At 37.4% G+C, this 16875-nt stretch overlaps 1 protein-coding gene across 1 annotated transcript in view; it reads left to right on the forward strand.

Annotated features, from left to right (window-relative positions):
• The window catches only part of LOC127852685 (sodium/glucose cotransporter 4-like), a 32361-nt gene that overhangs the window by 1662 nt on the left and 13824 nt on the right, over positions 1 to 16875 (forward strand). Inside the window, exons 2-7 of the mRNA XM_052386638.1 lie at positions 5740 to 5808; positions 9099 to 9203; positions 11364 to 11423; positions 14500 to 14604; positions 16131 to 16236; positions 16547 to 16627. Of these exons, the coding sequence (XP_052242598.1) occupies positions 5740 to 5808; positions 9099 to 9203; positions 11364 to 11423; positions 14500 to 14604; positions 16131 to 16236; positions 16547 to 16627 (526 nt within the window). The remainder of the gene's footprint in view (positions 1 to 5739; positions 5809 to 9098; positions 9204 to 11363; positions 11424 to 14499; positions 14605 to 16130; positions 16237 to 16546; positions 16628 to 16875) is intronic.

Consider the following 16875-nt stretch of genomic DNA (forward strand, 5'->3'; position numbering starts at 1 on the left):
AAAAGTTCACTAGCGGCTACATGTACAGTTGTTCACTTTACACTTGAACGAGCATGAAGCCATCAACGTTCCGGTTACTCCTTTTTCATGCAAATAAAGTGAAAGGTATCACTTATACTGTAAGTTCATTCATCGGTCAATCATTCAAGACGCTGCTTTTTAAGAGATAAATCCAAACATACGAGCCTCGTTCTGGAAATACTTCATGCGCGTGCGTAAAGTGTCGTCCCATATTAGCCTTCACAGTCTGTACGGGCTAATCAGGGACGATACTTTCCGTGTTTACGGAAGTTTTCATTGAAAGGATGTCTTTTCTCTACGAAAATCAAATGAAGTCAGAAAGTGTTGACCCTGATAAGCCTGTGTGGATTGCACAGGCTAAATTAGGCCAATACTTTACGCACATGCATTAAAGCACAGTAACTTTTCCAATAACGAGGTTCTTTCAGAAGCGTTCTCATCTTGGTTTGTGTAAGAAATCCTGAATTGTATAGCTCGACTAATCGCATGTATTTAATACAGTCATCAAATTTAAAGTAAGTTATTTAAAGTAAATCGAGTGTATGTATTGTCATATGCCAATTTTCAATTATCTTGTTTTTAGTTGATGTATTTGTCTGGTAATATATGTTTATACATATATCTAACAAATGCCAAATCGTTCCTTTAAAATTGTTCAACACTCGTAGTTGTTGACCATACGCGTTAATGGCAATAGTACATACAGATCATTATTGCAATTAACCTAAATTAATATACTAGTATACTATGTCTTCGTTCGGTCTTTTGCATAAAGTTGAGGTTTGACTTGTCTTTTATTGGTTCCGGCGCGAACTGCTAAGGAGTCGTACCTCTACGCTAAATGAACTCTTAATTGACATACATTAAATAAACTCAGTTATCAGCAAGTCAAACACAGTCCTTTGTTGTAACCTTACGCTGACCACTTCCCGGTCAGTTTGATTGGTTGTTCCGAATTATAAGTTATCTGCCGACCAGCTTGATTGGTTTGTTCGAATGCTACGCCACCTACCGATCAGCTTGATTGGTTGGTCCGAATGCTAAGTTATATATCTACTAGCTTGATTGGTTGATCAGAATGCTAAGTTATCTACCGGCTAGTAATGTGACCAATATAACAAATATTAATATAAATACTAATGTTAGCGATTAAGCCACGCACAAAATGCCAGACGTCTGTTTGTTTGTGCGAGCATACCTGACGAATGGGTTTCTTCGATTGTTTTTCTTTCAGAACACTACGTTATAATCTTTTACTCAGATATATTCAAAATAGTATTGGAAATGCTGTATTCCGTATTCATCCACGCCTGCTTAGTGGCTGTAAACGTTAATAAAGACGACCTCGAGGATACACCTCGGGTTCGCGCATAATTTGCGACATCAGTGCAGAAGTACGGTACATCAACTATCTCGTAATACATGTTTCATGGATAATGCTTATGACATCTCAGAACAATCGTGAGATGCGTGTCCTCGCTTCCGGGTTAATTGTCATACATGGTCATGGTAAAACATAAGCATTTCTAGGGTCTTTTCTCGTGATTGTAACTAATCAAAACCAGAACACACTAACCATTACCGGAGTTCTAAGACCTATTTGTCAGTGCTGCTCCCACTTTTGATGTAAACAGGATCTCCCTGGATAAATTATTTCCTTGCTAGGAAGCCTGTTTCTCTGCTCGGTATTTCTGCTGATAAGTGGACGTATACTTGTCAGGCTCAGACAATTTCACGTGGGCGTATTAAGCCAACTACGTCACAGGTGGTTAGCGTGTGGCTATGATATTAATTAGTGAAAACATCATTTTGAATGATAAATAATCATATTATAACGAAAAATTAACTTTTCTGAAACAAGAAATATCTTTAAAAAAGATATACGGCGTTGATTGTGGTCGATGTTTATGAACGATCAAAAGTTATCTCTATGAGATAAAAAGTAGCGGATGCCTTTTTTCTGCGCAGTTCTTAGCTACATCACAAGCAAATCAATTACGGGGTGTTGCGCCAGATTTCGTGGCTTATTTTGCTTTATGTGATATTTTTACTCAGATGTCTATATTTACAGAATAGAAAAACACAAGAAACATGAAAATAAACGAGTGCATATAGGTCAGCCGGCAATACTCGAATCTTATTTAATTGCATAATTATAGTATAGTGAATTATTGTGCTCATGCTTAATAAACTGGTCAAAATGGATAAATATTTCTAATTAATTTTATCAAAATTGGTCCTTATCATGCAAATGTTGAAAACATATTAAAAATCGATGATTGGCATACCACAATAATATTGCCGAATATCTTTATTTAGTATCTTTCTGATCAAAACAGACTTCAAGTGCACAAAGTTTACAAGACGGCGTTTATATAAAGATTTCTGCAACTGACCGCAAACTGACCTTGATACCTTGCGGATTGGAATGCAATGCATTAAAGTTAGGTAACAATTCTGCTTCTGAAACGACGGCTTGTTTACGCCAACTGTACTCGACCAAGGCAACAGCTGTGCCTAAAATATTGATAAAGCGACTAAACGAACTATTTACTCCATCAGACAAAAATAGCATAGATTCCAATTTTGTCCTTCAATGAAAAGGTCGCAACCCCTTCTGCGAACTCCGGTGATGAACTGTATATAAACTCTGACTTTCGCGGGTTGAAATGCAATGCAAGTAAGTACTAAATATGAGAATATAGCCTTTAGTATAAACGCTTTTGCGCTGGTAATTCTCTGAAAATAAAAGGTGAACGCACAAACTGTATTTATGTCGAAAATTGATTGTAAAACTGTTCTATCTATTGAGCCTTTTCATTAGAGATAAAATTGTTTCATGCAGTAAAACAGTGTTACAAAGACGCGGATATGTTTCCAATGTTCTGGTGTTATACTCAAATCAGCCAATGGAATAAATGAAGTGTATTCATTCGTACCTAGCCGCGGGAAATTTTATTTGCATATTATTGGATACTTACAAAGGTCAAGTCAGGGTGAAAAGCTGGCTTAATACAGCTTACGCCGAAAAAAATATTTCACTATCAAATATATATATAACAAGGTATGCAACTCAAAATCACCCCAAAACGGGGTGCATCGCTTTGAACAGCCATATCTTCATTAATTGTGCAGCGATTTTCACGATCTCGGTCTTATTCAACGCAGAAATGAATTTCCTTTCTGGAAATGTATATGTCTTGCAATATTTTTACAAATGCTGGGTCAACTTTTAAGAAATAACACGATACACAACACGCATGACCCAGTTGACAGTGATCATGTATTCTTTATGAATGAAATCTCCATTTGTAAAGACACACCTCCGCATTGGACCAATGAAATCACTCGTATGTTTAAAATGTCAGTTAGTTGAAATGTATGTAAACAAAGGTTTCAAACGGCGCTGGACAGTTTGTCTTGATGCAGAATGTAACGACAAGAACGGTAATAATGTTTTTTCATACGTTTTATTGAATTATGGTATCGAACTACATGAACTTTGTAGGGAAGTTGCCCTTTACTCCGTGAAGATTTCAGTCTTAAAGACAGCATGATCACTGTCAACTGGGTCATGCGTGTTGTGTATCGTGTTATTTCTTAAAAGTTGACCCAGCATTTGTAAAAATATTGCAAGACATATACATTTCCAGAAAGGAAATTCATTTCTGCGTTGAATAAGACCGAGATCGTGAAAATCGCTGCAAAATTTATGAAGATATGGCTGTTCAAAGCGATGCACCCCGTTTTGGGCTGATTTTGAGTTGCATACCTTGTTATATACATATTTGATAGTGAAATATTTTTTTTTTCAGAAAAGTTAATTTTTCGTTATAATATGATTATTTATCATTCAAAATGATGTTTTCACTAATTAATATCATAGCCACACGCTAACCACCTGTGAACTACGTCACATTCAAGACGATTTGTTTATGATCATAATTACGATTACATTTACAACCAACCTCAGTTTATATTGATGTATAACAATAATTCTTTTGTAACTTAACAACAACGGAAAAAAAAACACAAGTGCAAGACGTACCTGAATCACTGGCCGACATCATGTTTTAAAGGATAGATGGCACATGTATGAGAGATAAATGAACGCTTTCCTTGTATTAAAACTGACATACAGGCTTGATCAGCCCAGTGTACTTTCCAAGGACAGGCTGCGTGGTTTCAGGTATGCACGAACGATGTTGAGAAAGGATGAACACTGTTACAAGACCTCCTGATAGTTTTAATATGATAAACACTTCAACATAATACTCTAACCAATAATTATTTATTCATGAAAATTTTACGCAATTTTATTGCATAAATTACCAGTCGCACAGAAAGGCGTCTAGAAGCATTCCGACATCACCTGTGCTGACTACAACAGTTTTGTTTTACTGGCATCTACAATTAATTACTATTATAATGACAGAAATTAGTTTGTAAATGGTTAGAACCACATAAACTCCTATTTTTCGGATTTTCACTAAATACTGTGTGTTTCTATAGCCTATTATAGAGTGAATAATAAAAGTTACAAGCACCCGTCGTAAAACAGTTGAAACACGTTTATCGCGTGATTGATTATCATTTGAGCCATGCTCTGTGAATAAGGGGTTTAATGCATGTGCGTAAAGTGTCGTCCCAGATTAGCTTGTGCAGTCCGCACAGGCTAATCAGGAACGACATTTTCCGGTTTTATGATATTATTCGTTTCAAGAAAGTCTCTTCTAAGCAAAAACCAAGTAAAAGCGGAAAAGGTCGTCATTATTCACATAATTCATTATAAACATTATTCACGGGGGCTGCCCTGCGTTTATTCGCATCAAGCATTTTATGCATGTCAACGCTTTTTATTTGCAGTGCAATGTATTTTGTTTATACTTTTTATGACATGTAAAACATTATGTCACGGTACCGAATTTAAGCAGGAAGGATGAAAATTTGTGTACGCGGCCCGTTAAGCTCATTCGGGGGATTACTCGCCTTTTTCAACGGGAGGTTCGGGTTCGAGTCCCGGACTTGCTCCACACTTTTCACTACCCAGCGACTTAAAACTATTGTAACTTTTGAATTAATATAAAATAAATGAATATTGTATTCATCTAAAACTACGGGCTTGAATATTGACTCTATAATCGTAAACTCTCGTCGAGGTGCATATCTATTAATACTGTTTAAATGTCTGTTATAAATAGGTGTCGGTCTATTCATAACTCGGTGTATGCATTTTGATTCTTTTGGCAGTATGCCAGTTTAATGACGTCGTTAAACTTTGTTACGGCCAACATTAACGTCGCTATTTGGGGCGGATTTGCTGATTATGTTGCATATTATATGAAATTCTTTGAAAAATTTGATTAAGGATAAAAAATCCGTCGCGTATTGAAAAAGGTGTCCGCCCATCGACCGGAAGGTCACGGGTTCGAACCCCACTGTGGAAGCGTTCTTTAAATCTCCCCCGTGGACATCCAAGTACTTGTTATAGTTCCAGTATACAGACTCGAAAGCGTTTCTTATAAGAGTGTGCCAGTTTTTATATTCTAATGCATGTTGTTTTATAAATAAGGTTTGGTCTGTATTATTCTATAAATAAGTGCATTTTTATTTATAATCATGTATATGTCTTTGAATTACTCAGTGCATGTATATAATTTTATAATGGAGCTCAATTTGTTTGCAACAATAATGAATTACGGTCTTGTTTATTTTCAGTCATCATGCAGAAATCGAGGCAGTGTAGAAGGTTACTTTTTGGCCGGAAGAAGCATGCATTGGATCCCTGTAAGTAATGCGCTGTGCAACACACTTAGTACTGAAATTGGCCACAATCCATGTTCTTGTACCATGTAGTGTTTTGTATGAAATAATTTACAACGAAATAATAATGCCAACGTATGTATGCGCTTTATTGTATTTTAATTATAGTATTCAACATTTTCAAATGCATTAGGATAATCTATTCTCTGCATCACAACATGTGTATTTGTCGAGTTTGATCCTGAGCCATAAAGAACAACTTATTTTAGCAAAGGCACACGGATGCAGTTTTCATTAAAACATATTTTTTTCTTCTGTTGCCTTTATTAAAGCAATAAATTGTCATAGCCATTGGAATTCAAATGGTCTCGGTTACTGGTTTTTATCGCATACGTTGCTGGTTCAATTTGTAATTACCGACTTGGACAGTTTGTCCTACGTAAATGTAAATTGTAGTATAAGATGTGACAGTGAATACCAACTGCAGCAATACATTTACATACAAATTAGTGAAATTACAAATTCAGTACCCGTTAGTGACCGCAAAGTCTTGACATATTTCTCATTTATTTTGAAACAGATATTGTTGTAAAGTAAAACATGACAATGTACATAATGAATATATCATTGCATGTATTGCATATTTATATGTATAACTAAAAGAAGACACATTTAATCATCGATTTGGGACTATTGAGTTTAATGCATGTAAAGTGTCGTTCTAGATTAGCCTGTTCAGTCCGCACAGGTTTATGAAGGACGATACTTCGCTTTTATGGTTTTTCGTTGAAAGAAAGTCTCTTATAAATCAAAATCCATTCTAGGCGGAAAATGTCGTCCCTAATAAGCATGTGCGGCTAATCTGGGAAGAAGCACACATATTTAGCCGTTTTCTCAAAACGAGGCTCTTTTAATAGATTCCGTTTATAAAACGGTAAAATTACGTTTGCCGTTGTTTAAACGCAAAACATAAACTTACAGATTATTTTTTTTATGGAAATTGTAAATGTTCGATTCAAAGTCTTCGCACACATTTTTTATCGGTCTCAAATAACAAGTATACATCGTTTCAAACTTTCAAGTATGTTTAAACGCGCGCTTATTTCATGCCGCAATAACATAGAATACAAATCACTACGTTAGATGAGGAGTGTGGGCAGATCGAATGTAGCTTTATATTTACTTAAAACGGTATAAATTATGGCTCAACAAACAGCGATTTTACAAAATTGTTTTCGTTATCTGTGAGGAATCGAAATATTCTGATAAGAATGGTAAATGAAATGCACAAATTCCAACGTGATTTGTATTTTCTATGGGCTTAGTTTAACAATAAAACACAAAATAAAATATAAGTCAGACCGATTATACTCTTTGTCGCGTATTTGTCTCTTGTGGGGAGATGAATTATTATTCAATGGGCAATCATTCGACAGAAAAGATAAGAACTGACGAAAGGAAGGAATGACGGAAGGACGGACGAGCGGACGGACGGACGGACATCGAGTAGGAATGAAACGCTTATCGAGGACTCTCGTTTCAGACCCATGCGAACTCACTTCCATCAAAATAAGAAATCGGACGTACGGAAAAATCTGCTCCCCTTTCGAAGAGTATAACCAATAGTTAAATTGACGTAACACTGGAGCAGCTAAAATACTGTATTGCACGTCAATATGTTATCTCCCTGTGGATTTATAAGTAGTATAATATGTCAGGTTAACATAACACATTATCGGTTTCGCATTCAAAAGATTTAAACATATTTACACTATAAACACACTTATCACGCTGAGATTACGCAACAATGTAGGTGCGTCCATGATAAACATCCAGATGGCCTCGGTACCAACTGGTATTTTGACACTTAGGCTTATGATATACGTGCAACACAATTGAGCCGCGTTCTGAGAAAACTGAGCTTAATGCATGTGCGTAAATTGTCGTCCCAGATTAGCGTGTGCAGCCCGCACAGGCTAATCAGGGACGACACTTTCCGCTTTTATGGAATTTTTTATTTCAAGAAAGTCCCTGCTTACCGAAAATCCAGTTTAGGCGGAAAGTGTCGTCCCTGATTAGCATGTGCGGACTGCACAGGCTAATCTGGGATGACACTTTACGCACATGCATTACTCTCAGTTTTCTCAGAACACGACTCAATTAATTATTCGAACGTAAATAACGCCGTTGGTACATGTTACTCGTCAAAAACATGTACTTTTACAATTTATGTATACGCCTCTCACCACCTTGATGCAGGGCTGGGCATTTCTCGTTTCAGGATTAACGTGTGGTGAGCACTTAAGCGTTATAAGTTTAAGAAGTACTCTTGAGATGATTGTCCCATATTGTATATCACAATTTATCACCAACAGTAGATAGTATGATTTGTAGTATATTAAGAATATAAGACGATTTCGATTGGTCGCAAATAAAAACGAAGTCTAGAGTCATTTTAATGAACCGGCATATATGAAAACGCGGCGTAATGCAAGTGTGTAAACTGTTTTCCCATATAAGCTTGTGCAGTTCACACAGGCTTATCGGGGACGACACTTTCAGCCTAAACTGGAGTTTCGCTATAAAGAGACTTCCTTTAAACGAAAAATACCATACAAGCGGGAAGTGCCGTCCCAAAGTAGTATGTCCGTCCCAGAATGTCATGTGCTGACTGCTTAATCAGGGACTACACTTTCAACACATGCATTAAACCCAGCTTTCACATATCGTGGCTTAATGGAATGGTAAAGATGTCAACGACTCGCGATAGTATTCCCTGTTGAAAATATATTTGTTACATACACGACTATGTCATCGTTCATAACTGTGTAAGCCATTAAATATTGAAGAATGAATGTCAGTGACATGTAATACAGCCACAACGATATGGTTCGCATGCATAGAAGTAAACGTTTAAATAATAAATCAATCGAGATCTTATCTGAACGTAATCTTATAAATATGATATTGATGAGCATCGGTAGATTACGTCTATGGCGAATAAACGCACAATCAGCGCTGAATTCGTCACCCCACCCCATAAATATAACAGTACTTCTCGGTGCTCACATGAAAACATCAAGGCAGCCCAGCTATTGTGTATACAAGTTTGACATAAGATTTCCATGTGATTCGTCAACTATCCTTTTAACCCGCCTGTTATACAAACACGTGAAAAATCTCATGCATTTTGTGGGCGATGCTAGTGTTGGACTGCATGTTCAAAGTATTTTCACATTCAACGGAAGTAAATAGATAAGATTACCCCTATAGATCTTTTTTGACCTTTATATTATGTTCGAGCCTTTTTTCAGGTCGGAGCTTCGCTGTTCGCAAGCAACATAGGCAGTGGCCATTTCGTGGGTTTGGCGGGATCCGGTGCGTCTAACGGTATTGGGATAGCCGTGTTCGAGTTGAACGTAAGTACATGTGCACTAGAGTTGGGTTTTACCTGGAACGATAATAATCTTTTTTTGATGCCTATTGAGAAATTAGTTTTATCTTGTGTTCATGCATAAGTACTTAGAATTTACGACTTGTATTGTAGATTGGACTTGGTTACTGGTATTATCAACTCAGTTCATGGTATTTATACAATTTACGACTAAGTTACTTGCATTAACGACAAAGTAATGTGTAATCATGACTACGTAACTCGTAAAACAATTTGTTAATCCCTTAGGAACTGTATTTATCTTAAGTTTTACTCGTTAATACGACTGTATTACCTGCTTTAACGATAAGGTATCCTTTTTGTGTAATTGCGATATCGTTTAAAACAAACGATCTTTTTAACGAAAATCCAGTTTAGGCGGACAGCACATGCTAATCTGGGATGACGCTGTATGCACATGTATTTGACTCGTTTCACGATAAAGTAGCTTATTTTCATGATGCAGGAACCTTCTTAATAACAGTAACGCCAAGAAAGTATACAGTATGGTATATAATTTAAAATGTTTATCATTTGTGTACGAGATCTCATGCACGATAATGATTTTTTAAATTTATATTTATACGCATCATATACTGTAATAAAAATAAAATAATCACATATAATACGCTGCGAAATGCATGAAATATCTGAAAGAATCATAATTATAATGTATATATGTTTTACTGATGAGGATAAATTAACACGTAAACACCAGTTTTATTTGGCTGAATTAAATTTCCAGGCTTCATTGTTAAACTCGCAACTAACATCGCAAGTAACTTCAACATGGTAATATTAAGGCCAGTATCAAGATTTATGTCCTAAACTCACATCTTTGTCCGTAAAGCTCAGTTAAATTGTGCAATGTTCACTTTGCAAGACCAACTGCTCTGACGTCGGTTTGGGATGGGCGGAGAGAATGAACCGGGGCTTTTCGCTGAGTTAGCTTCATCGTCATTAAGATGCACGTTTGTTTGTACTTATTGAAATAATATTATGAAATATGTTTGACTCATCTATGCGTAAAATGCCTTTACAAAATATAATAACAATTTTAGCTATTTAATAGCTTTACAAAAGCATATCATCTAAATGTTAGATGTAATATAAACTGGTATCAGTTACGTACATTTAACATTAGACTCATAACCTATCAGTAGTGTTAAAATGTCTGCCTATATCATCCACTAAAACGAAAAAACAGTTAAGCGTATGATAAATAATACTTGTCTGAACCCTTCGAAGGCTATTGGTTTGGTTCATTTACGTTGAACTTACTGCACTGTAAGTAGGTCATATTTTGTGCTATGGGTACACAAACACCACATGCCCACGGGTTGTACTTATGCTCATTGTAGGTGATGGATTATTTATCAATCACAGTTAGCATTGGACGTATTAGGTGATAGAAAGATTACAATTTTTCGGGAATACAATTTGAAATTTGGAATATGTACACAAATAAGACGATTGCAAATGCAGACACAAAATCAGACCCTTTACGTTCACCAATCAAGTTTTTCGTAACGAAGGATTGTCTGGTGAGTGTTATGTTTGGTATAGGCGCCTCTTTCAAAGGAATCCCGGGCTCAATTTACACACCTCGTGCATGTGCACTGGTTTCGTGGTCCTAATACCAAACAAGTGTTGTTTCCTTCAGGTAATCGGTCCTTTAATGCAAAAGAATCCCGCATCCAAATGGAATATCGTTCAGTAAAAAACTTAAAAGCTAAATGTTGCAGCTATACTTGAACGTTAGTTAGGCAGGAGCGCTGGGCCACACTCTGGTTCCTCAAATAATGCAGCCTCAGGCGCAGAAGAATCTCGTACACTTCGTTATGAACAGCATGCTGGGAACACGGGGCTTAATGCATATGCATGAAGTGTCGTCCCACATTAGGCTGTGCAGTCCGCACAGGCTAATTATGGACAACTGTTTCCGCAGACTGGACGTTTGTTAAGAAGATATCATAAAAGCGCAAAGTGACTTATCTCATTAACCTGTGCGGACTGCACAATCTAATCTGGGACGACAGTGTACACACATGCATTGTGCCCGGGTCTCACAGAGCGCGGCTCAAATTAAGTCATTAGTACTAGTATTTTTCGATGGCATGTATTACAAAGAAAATATCTGTTTCAGGCCATCTTCATCCTGATGCTGCTGGGATGGCTGTTCGTTCCAGTCTACATCGCATCTGGGGTCAGTTAGCACGCTTCTCTATGGGTGTAGGCCGATTAACAACAATTGACATTACGCCTTATCAGTGATCGCTCCGCCCACTTAATCACGTGGCTCAGCGGGAAGAAAACCTAGACAAGCTAACACCAAAATGGCTTCTTTGCCTATAGACTGCATATAGATTTACGCGATATTCTGGATGATTTTATGGACTTGTTTAACACCATATTACTTTTGTAAAGGGGTTGATGCCATTACGTTATTCTGCAAATGCAAAAAATATACGATTAAAGAGAACATCAGCTATTTATAACGGGTAAATCGGTACATTAAACACGCTCTCAAACGCTTGCGCTTACCGAAATCGAACCCGTTATTACGTGTAATGGTGGTATTTGCAATAAATTAACACTTCACCGGTATTTACCCGTGTTATTAACACAATTATTACCGAAACATTCCCCCCTAACCGTGTATTTGACACGAAATAGCGCTTTATAACTGGGAATTCGGTGAAGTTTTACGCGCTTTCTGACGCCGGGTGGGTACCTCAATCCCACATGTTATTGCGTATAAAAGTGATATTAATCATATTAAACATTGCTTATGGGACATTTATCAATCACTATAACTTAAAGCGCAAAACCAACACAATAAGTTTGGACATTGTCTGATATAACATTAGCGTTGTACGAAATGGAATACGGTCAGGCTATTATAAATTAATAAGGCTACCAATATCAGACGCTCGCGCAGGTACCGACTTCCCCGAAGTTACCGCATTTATTGGTTAACTAATTTCAGTAATAATAACTCTTTTACAATAGCATTAATCGATACGTCTTTATTAAAATAATAACAAAATGGTTTTCACTTGTTTCTGACACACACAGAAACGCGATTTTTAAAGGGGATTTCGTAAAGTTACACGAATTGGGTACCAAAATTCTCAATTATTTTACATGCACACGTGACATAATACATACGTAATAATGCTTAGTTATTGCTTATATGACATTTCAAGTTTGTGAAATAAATTAATGTTCTATAAAGGGGATCTCGGTAATTCTTGAAGCTTCCACTCGCTCTTGTCAAGACCGCATTGCCGCGTTGGAAATGGTATAAATTTAATTCATCTAACTTATCTTTCTGGATACCAAATGTCAGAGTTGCATTAACCCTTTTTACACCGTTTTTGCCATATTTCATTTCCGTTTTTTAATCCGAACAAAATAAACGAAACTCGTTTAAAAAATGAGATCTAGGCATTCGAGCTCCTAGTGTGGATTAAAAGCGTTTATTGGTGACACCACATGAGTGCAAATGTGTAGATACCGTTAATAAGATAATATATCACATGTCACCTTCAAATAACATGTATGATGTCAATTAAGTGCATTACTATCAGAGTAATAAAACACATATTGTAATTGTCGTTGACAATGATGATGTTCAGTTGTTCGTTGGGACGACCGCATGCCTTTATCCATCTCTTACACTTCTCAAGATCTTTTTTCGGCTTTGGAAACGAAATAAATTCAATGTCACCAACTATTCTGTCCGGATATCGATTGTCCGAGTAACATAATCCCCACTGACACCGTTTAACCATTTTTAATCGTTTTTTAAAGAGGAAAACAAAAGAAACTCGTTGGAATAAAAGTGAACCTAAACATGTAGCTTGTCTAGAAAATGGCGGACAGGTCGTTGCTAACGAGTGCGCCCGATTAATCGATCGCTGATTGGTGGATCAATTCTAGTGGGCGGAGCGATCATAGACATGTATAACTCAGTTCACTTATTTGTAACGCTGTAAAGCAAATCATTCGTTTATTTTGTAATATTTTGCAGTAATTTACATGAGCTGTGGGTGTTGTTGTTATGTCACTAGAAACTCAGAGGACTAAGTGATGGTAAAAATGCCCTTAATATTCAGGAGGCGCCTTTATTGCTAACTTTGTCCGTCCGTCCCCTCCCGTTTTCTATTTCGAAAATAACGATATATGAATAAGCATAAGTACACGAAGCTTGGCAGGATTACTTCTCAGCAACTCTGCTCAGAATTCACTGAACCATGAAGGGAAGTTTAATGACCTAGACGAAACGCGCACTGAACCAGAGCGTTCCTCTTAAATGATTATTCCATGAGTTATTGGCCTTAGCCTTTTTCTGAAATTTTAATTAAGTGCGCATATCACGTCCGGTCAACGTCTTTGTTAATTCTTGTTCAAATTAAATGAAATGGTTACAATTCAATGAAACTGCATATGACGCTTCATAGCAAAGAGCTGTTCAGTGAATCAGAATGTTTTACCACTGCCTTACAATTATTGCACTTTCATTTTTTGTGCATATTGATTATGCTTTTTGTAAGCAAGTTATGGTTAGAGTTTAACACAATTCATAGGGAACTTCACCGTAGGAGTTATGCACTGAAGTGGTCAGAAACCAATGCAAAGAATAGAATGAGGAAATCATTGAAGCGGTTGCATTCCCATAACGTGTTCAATGAACATATGGGGCATATACAAGTCACTTGGCTATTATACATTGTGTAGAGCCCTCCCCTCCATAAACATTACTATTAACAGCATTTTATCATTATTGTTTTTTTCCTCTAATTTACAGGTTTTCATAATTTTAGTTAATTAATGGCTGTTCGCATTATCTAACAAATCGCATGTTTACAATTATCTTTTTTTACTGAATGCAAGATGTTCTAAACGTTCAACTATATTAATAGTTTCATTTCATTTCCTAGTTTTTTTCTAGATGCCCATCAAAGTTCTTTTAGTGTTCACCTATTTCCAGGTTTTCATAATGACCGTCAAAGTGCAGGTGTTCACATAAAATGTTCGCCTATTGCCATATGTTCGCAATACTCACATATTGCAGGTGTCCACATTAATTGTTCACCGATTAACAGGTGAACAGGTTCACCACAAAATAACATGTTTGCACCTAGAATGTTTACTTTTTGCTATCAGTTCACAAAAGCTACCCGTGCAAGTATTCATACTCAATATTTACTTATTGCCATCAGTTCACCATATCATCTCATTGCATGTATTCATATAACATGTTCACCTATTGTCAGGTGTTCACAATGCCGGAATACCTCAAGTTGCGGTTTGGCGGTCAGCGGATCCGGATCTACCTGGCCGGCCTGGCGCTCATCCTGTACGTCTTCACCAAGATATCCGTATGTGCAGGCAGATACATTACAATTGAGCCTCTCTTCGGGAGAACGAGACAACACGCATGCGCGTAAAGTGTCGCACAAGATTGGACAATTAGATTTCCGCACAGACGAATCAGGGACGACACTTTCCGCTTGTATTGTATTTTTGATTAAAAGAAGTCTATTCTGCGCGAAAATCTCGTTGAGGCGGACTGGCTCATCTAAACGACACTTGGCGCACCTGAATTAAGCATGATTATCCAGAGCGAGGCTCATATCTATTTTTGTGTGGAGAAATTTTTTTTTTAAACAACTAGATCTATAAGGAATGTTAATACAAGCATGTGCTACTATGTTTAAATACATGCAAACTACAAACACCAATTTCTTATTTCTCTCGTTCGTAGAGAAAGAAAACCAACAAACGTCAAGTTTTATCATTTATATTATATTTGAGCCTCGCTCGGTCAAATGTTTTTTTATGCATGTGCATAAAGTATCGTCCCAGATAAGCATGTGAAGTCTGCACAGGCTAGTCAGTGACGACACTTTCCGTATTTTTATTGTATTTTTCGTTTGAAGGAAGACCCTTCTTGACGAAAATCCAGTTCAGGCGGCAAGTGTCGTTCTTAATTAGCCTGTGCCAACTGCACATGCATTAAATATCCCTTTCACAGATCGAGGCTCATTTAAAAGATCCAAATTATTGATATACTATAAAAGCGTAGTTTTCCTGAAACAATTTTTCCATCAGCTGTTATATTTGGTAAGTAATATGAGACGTGTTCTGGCAAAACTGGGCATAATGCATGTGCGTTAAGTGTCGTCCCGGATTAGCCTGTGCAGTCCGTACAGGCTAATTAGGGACGACACTTTCCGCTTTTATGATATTTTTCGTTCAAATGAAGTCTCTTCTAAGCAAAAATAAAATTTAGGGGAAAAATGTCGTCCCTGATCAGCCTGTGCGGACTGCACAGGCTAATCTGGGACGACACTTTACGCACATGCAGTATGCCCAGTTTTATCAGAACGCGTCTGATATTGTGAAGTCGTCCCCTACAACATTTGCTGAAATTATGCCCCTGTTCTTAAAGCTGGCCAACCATGTCAGTCACAATGTTAATATGTAAATATAAAGCACAAAAACCTACAACAAACTTGTCCTAAAATCTACAGGTTCATCAGGTGTTATGTTCGGCGTTGAATTTCGTTTTGTTTTCATGTTCAAGTTTATTGTTAAATCATGCCCCAAGTATACAAACTGACTATATTATCCGGGCCACATAGACTTATATTTAAAAATAACTTTTAAAATCATTTTCTCTGAAACCTGTTTTCAATCTGGTATTTAACATCGTATACTTGTTCTCTACCAAGTTTTTTAATCATGCTCGGGTGGTCAAAACGGGCAACGTCCACGGGATATCTTTTTTATTATTTCAACTTCCTTCATATTATGAAAAGCAGCTTCGAGGGGGGGGGGGGGGGTCTTTGTCACTGATGTGACAATTCGAATTAGTACCATGTTTCCAACTTCCGGTCGCCAGGCGGACTTATACTCGGGCGCACTCTTCATGACGGAGGCGGTGACCATGAACCTCTACCTTGCCGTCATCATCCTGCTTGTCGTGTCCGCCGTCTTTACTATCGGAGGTGAGTGCCTAGCAACACTGCCTAGCAACGCACCCTGGATAAGCTGCTTCGCAACATTGCTTATCAACAAGGGAGGGGCGTTGTTGTTTTCACGTGCAAAATGAAGCAAAACAAAAAAAACTTACACAAACAGTGATTCTGCAACTAGTAAAATAAAATCGTTCGTTTAAAGACGGGAACGTTAATCAGCTTAAAAACCGCGCGATTTTTTTTGTGGTTGCAAATTCTAGAAATGCCTACACTATGATAACAAGAAACAAATAATGAATTAATTCATACAAACATGCATAATAAATTATTTTGAACGCAGGTGGTCTGACGGCTGTGATCTGGACTGACTTCGCCCAGGTCGTCATCATGGTGGCAGGAGCATTCGTCCTCATGATCATGAGTAAGTACGCTCCAGCAGGGGAAGCATAGAGGCTGCATGAACGTACGCATTGATACGGTAAGCAGTGAGGCTGCTTGAAGTAAGCACCGATACGGTGAGTAGTGAGGCTGCTTGGAAGGAATAACTAGTACGGCTAACTAGCGGAGAGGTTGCATGGAAGTAAAGACTGGTAGGGTAAGCAGAGAAACTGCATGTAAATACGCAACGGTACGGTAAGCAGTGAGGCTGCATGGGAGTACAAACAAGTA

The sequence above is a fragment of the Dreissena polymorpha genome, chromosome 1 (genome assembly GCF_020536995.1).
Source record: "Dreissena polymorpha isolate Duluth1 chromosome 1, UMN_Dpol_1.0, whole genome shotgun sequence".
Lineage (NCBI taxonomy): Eukaryota > Metazoa > Mollusca > Bivalvia > Myida > Dreissenidae > Dreissena > Dreissena polymorpha.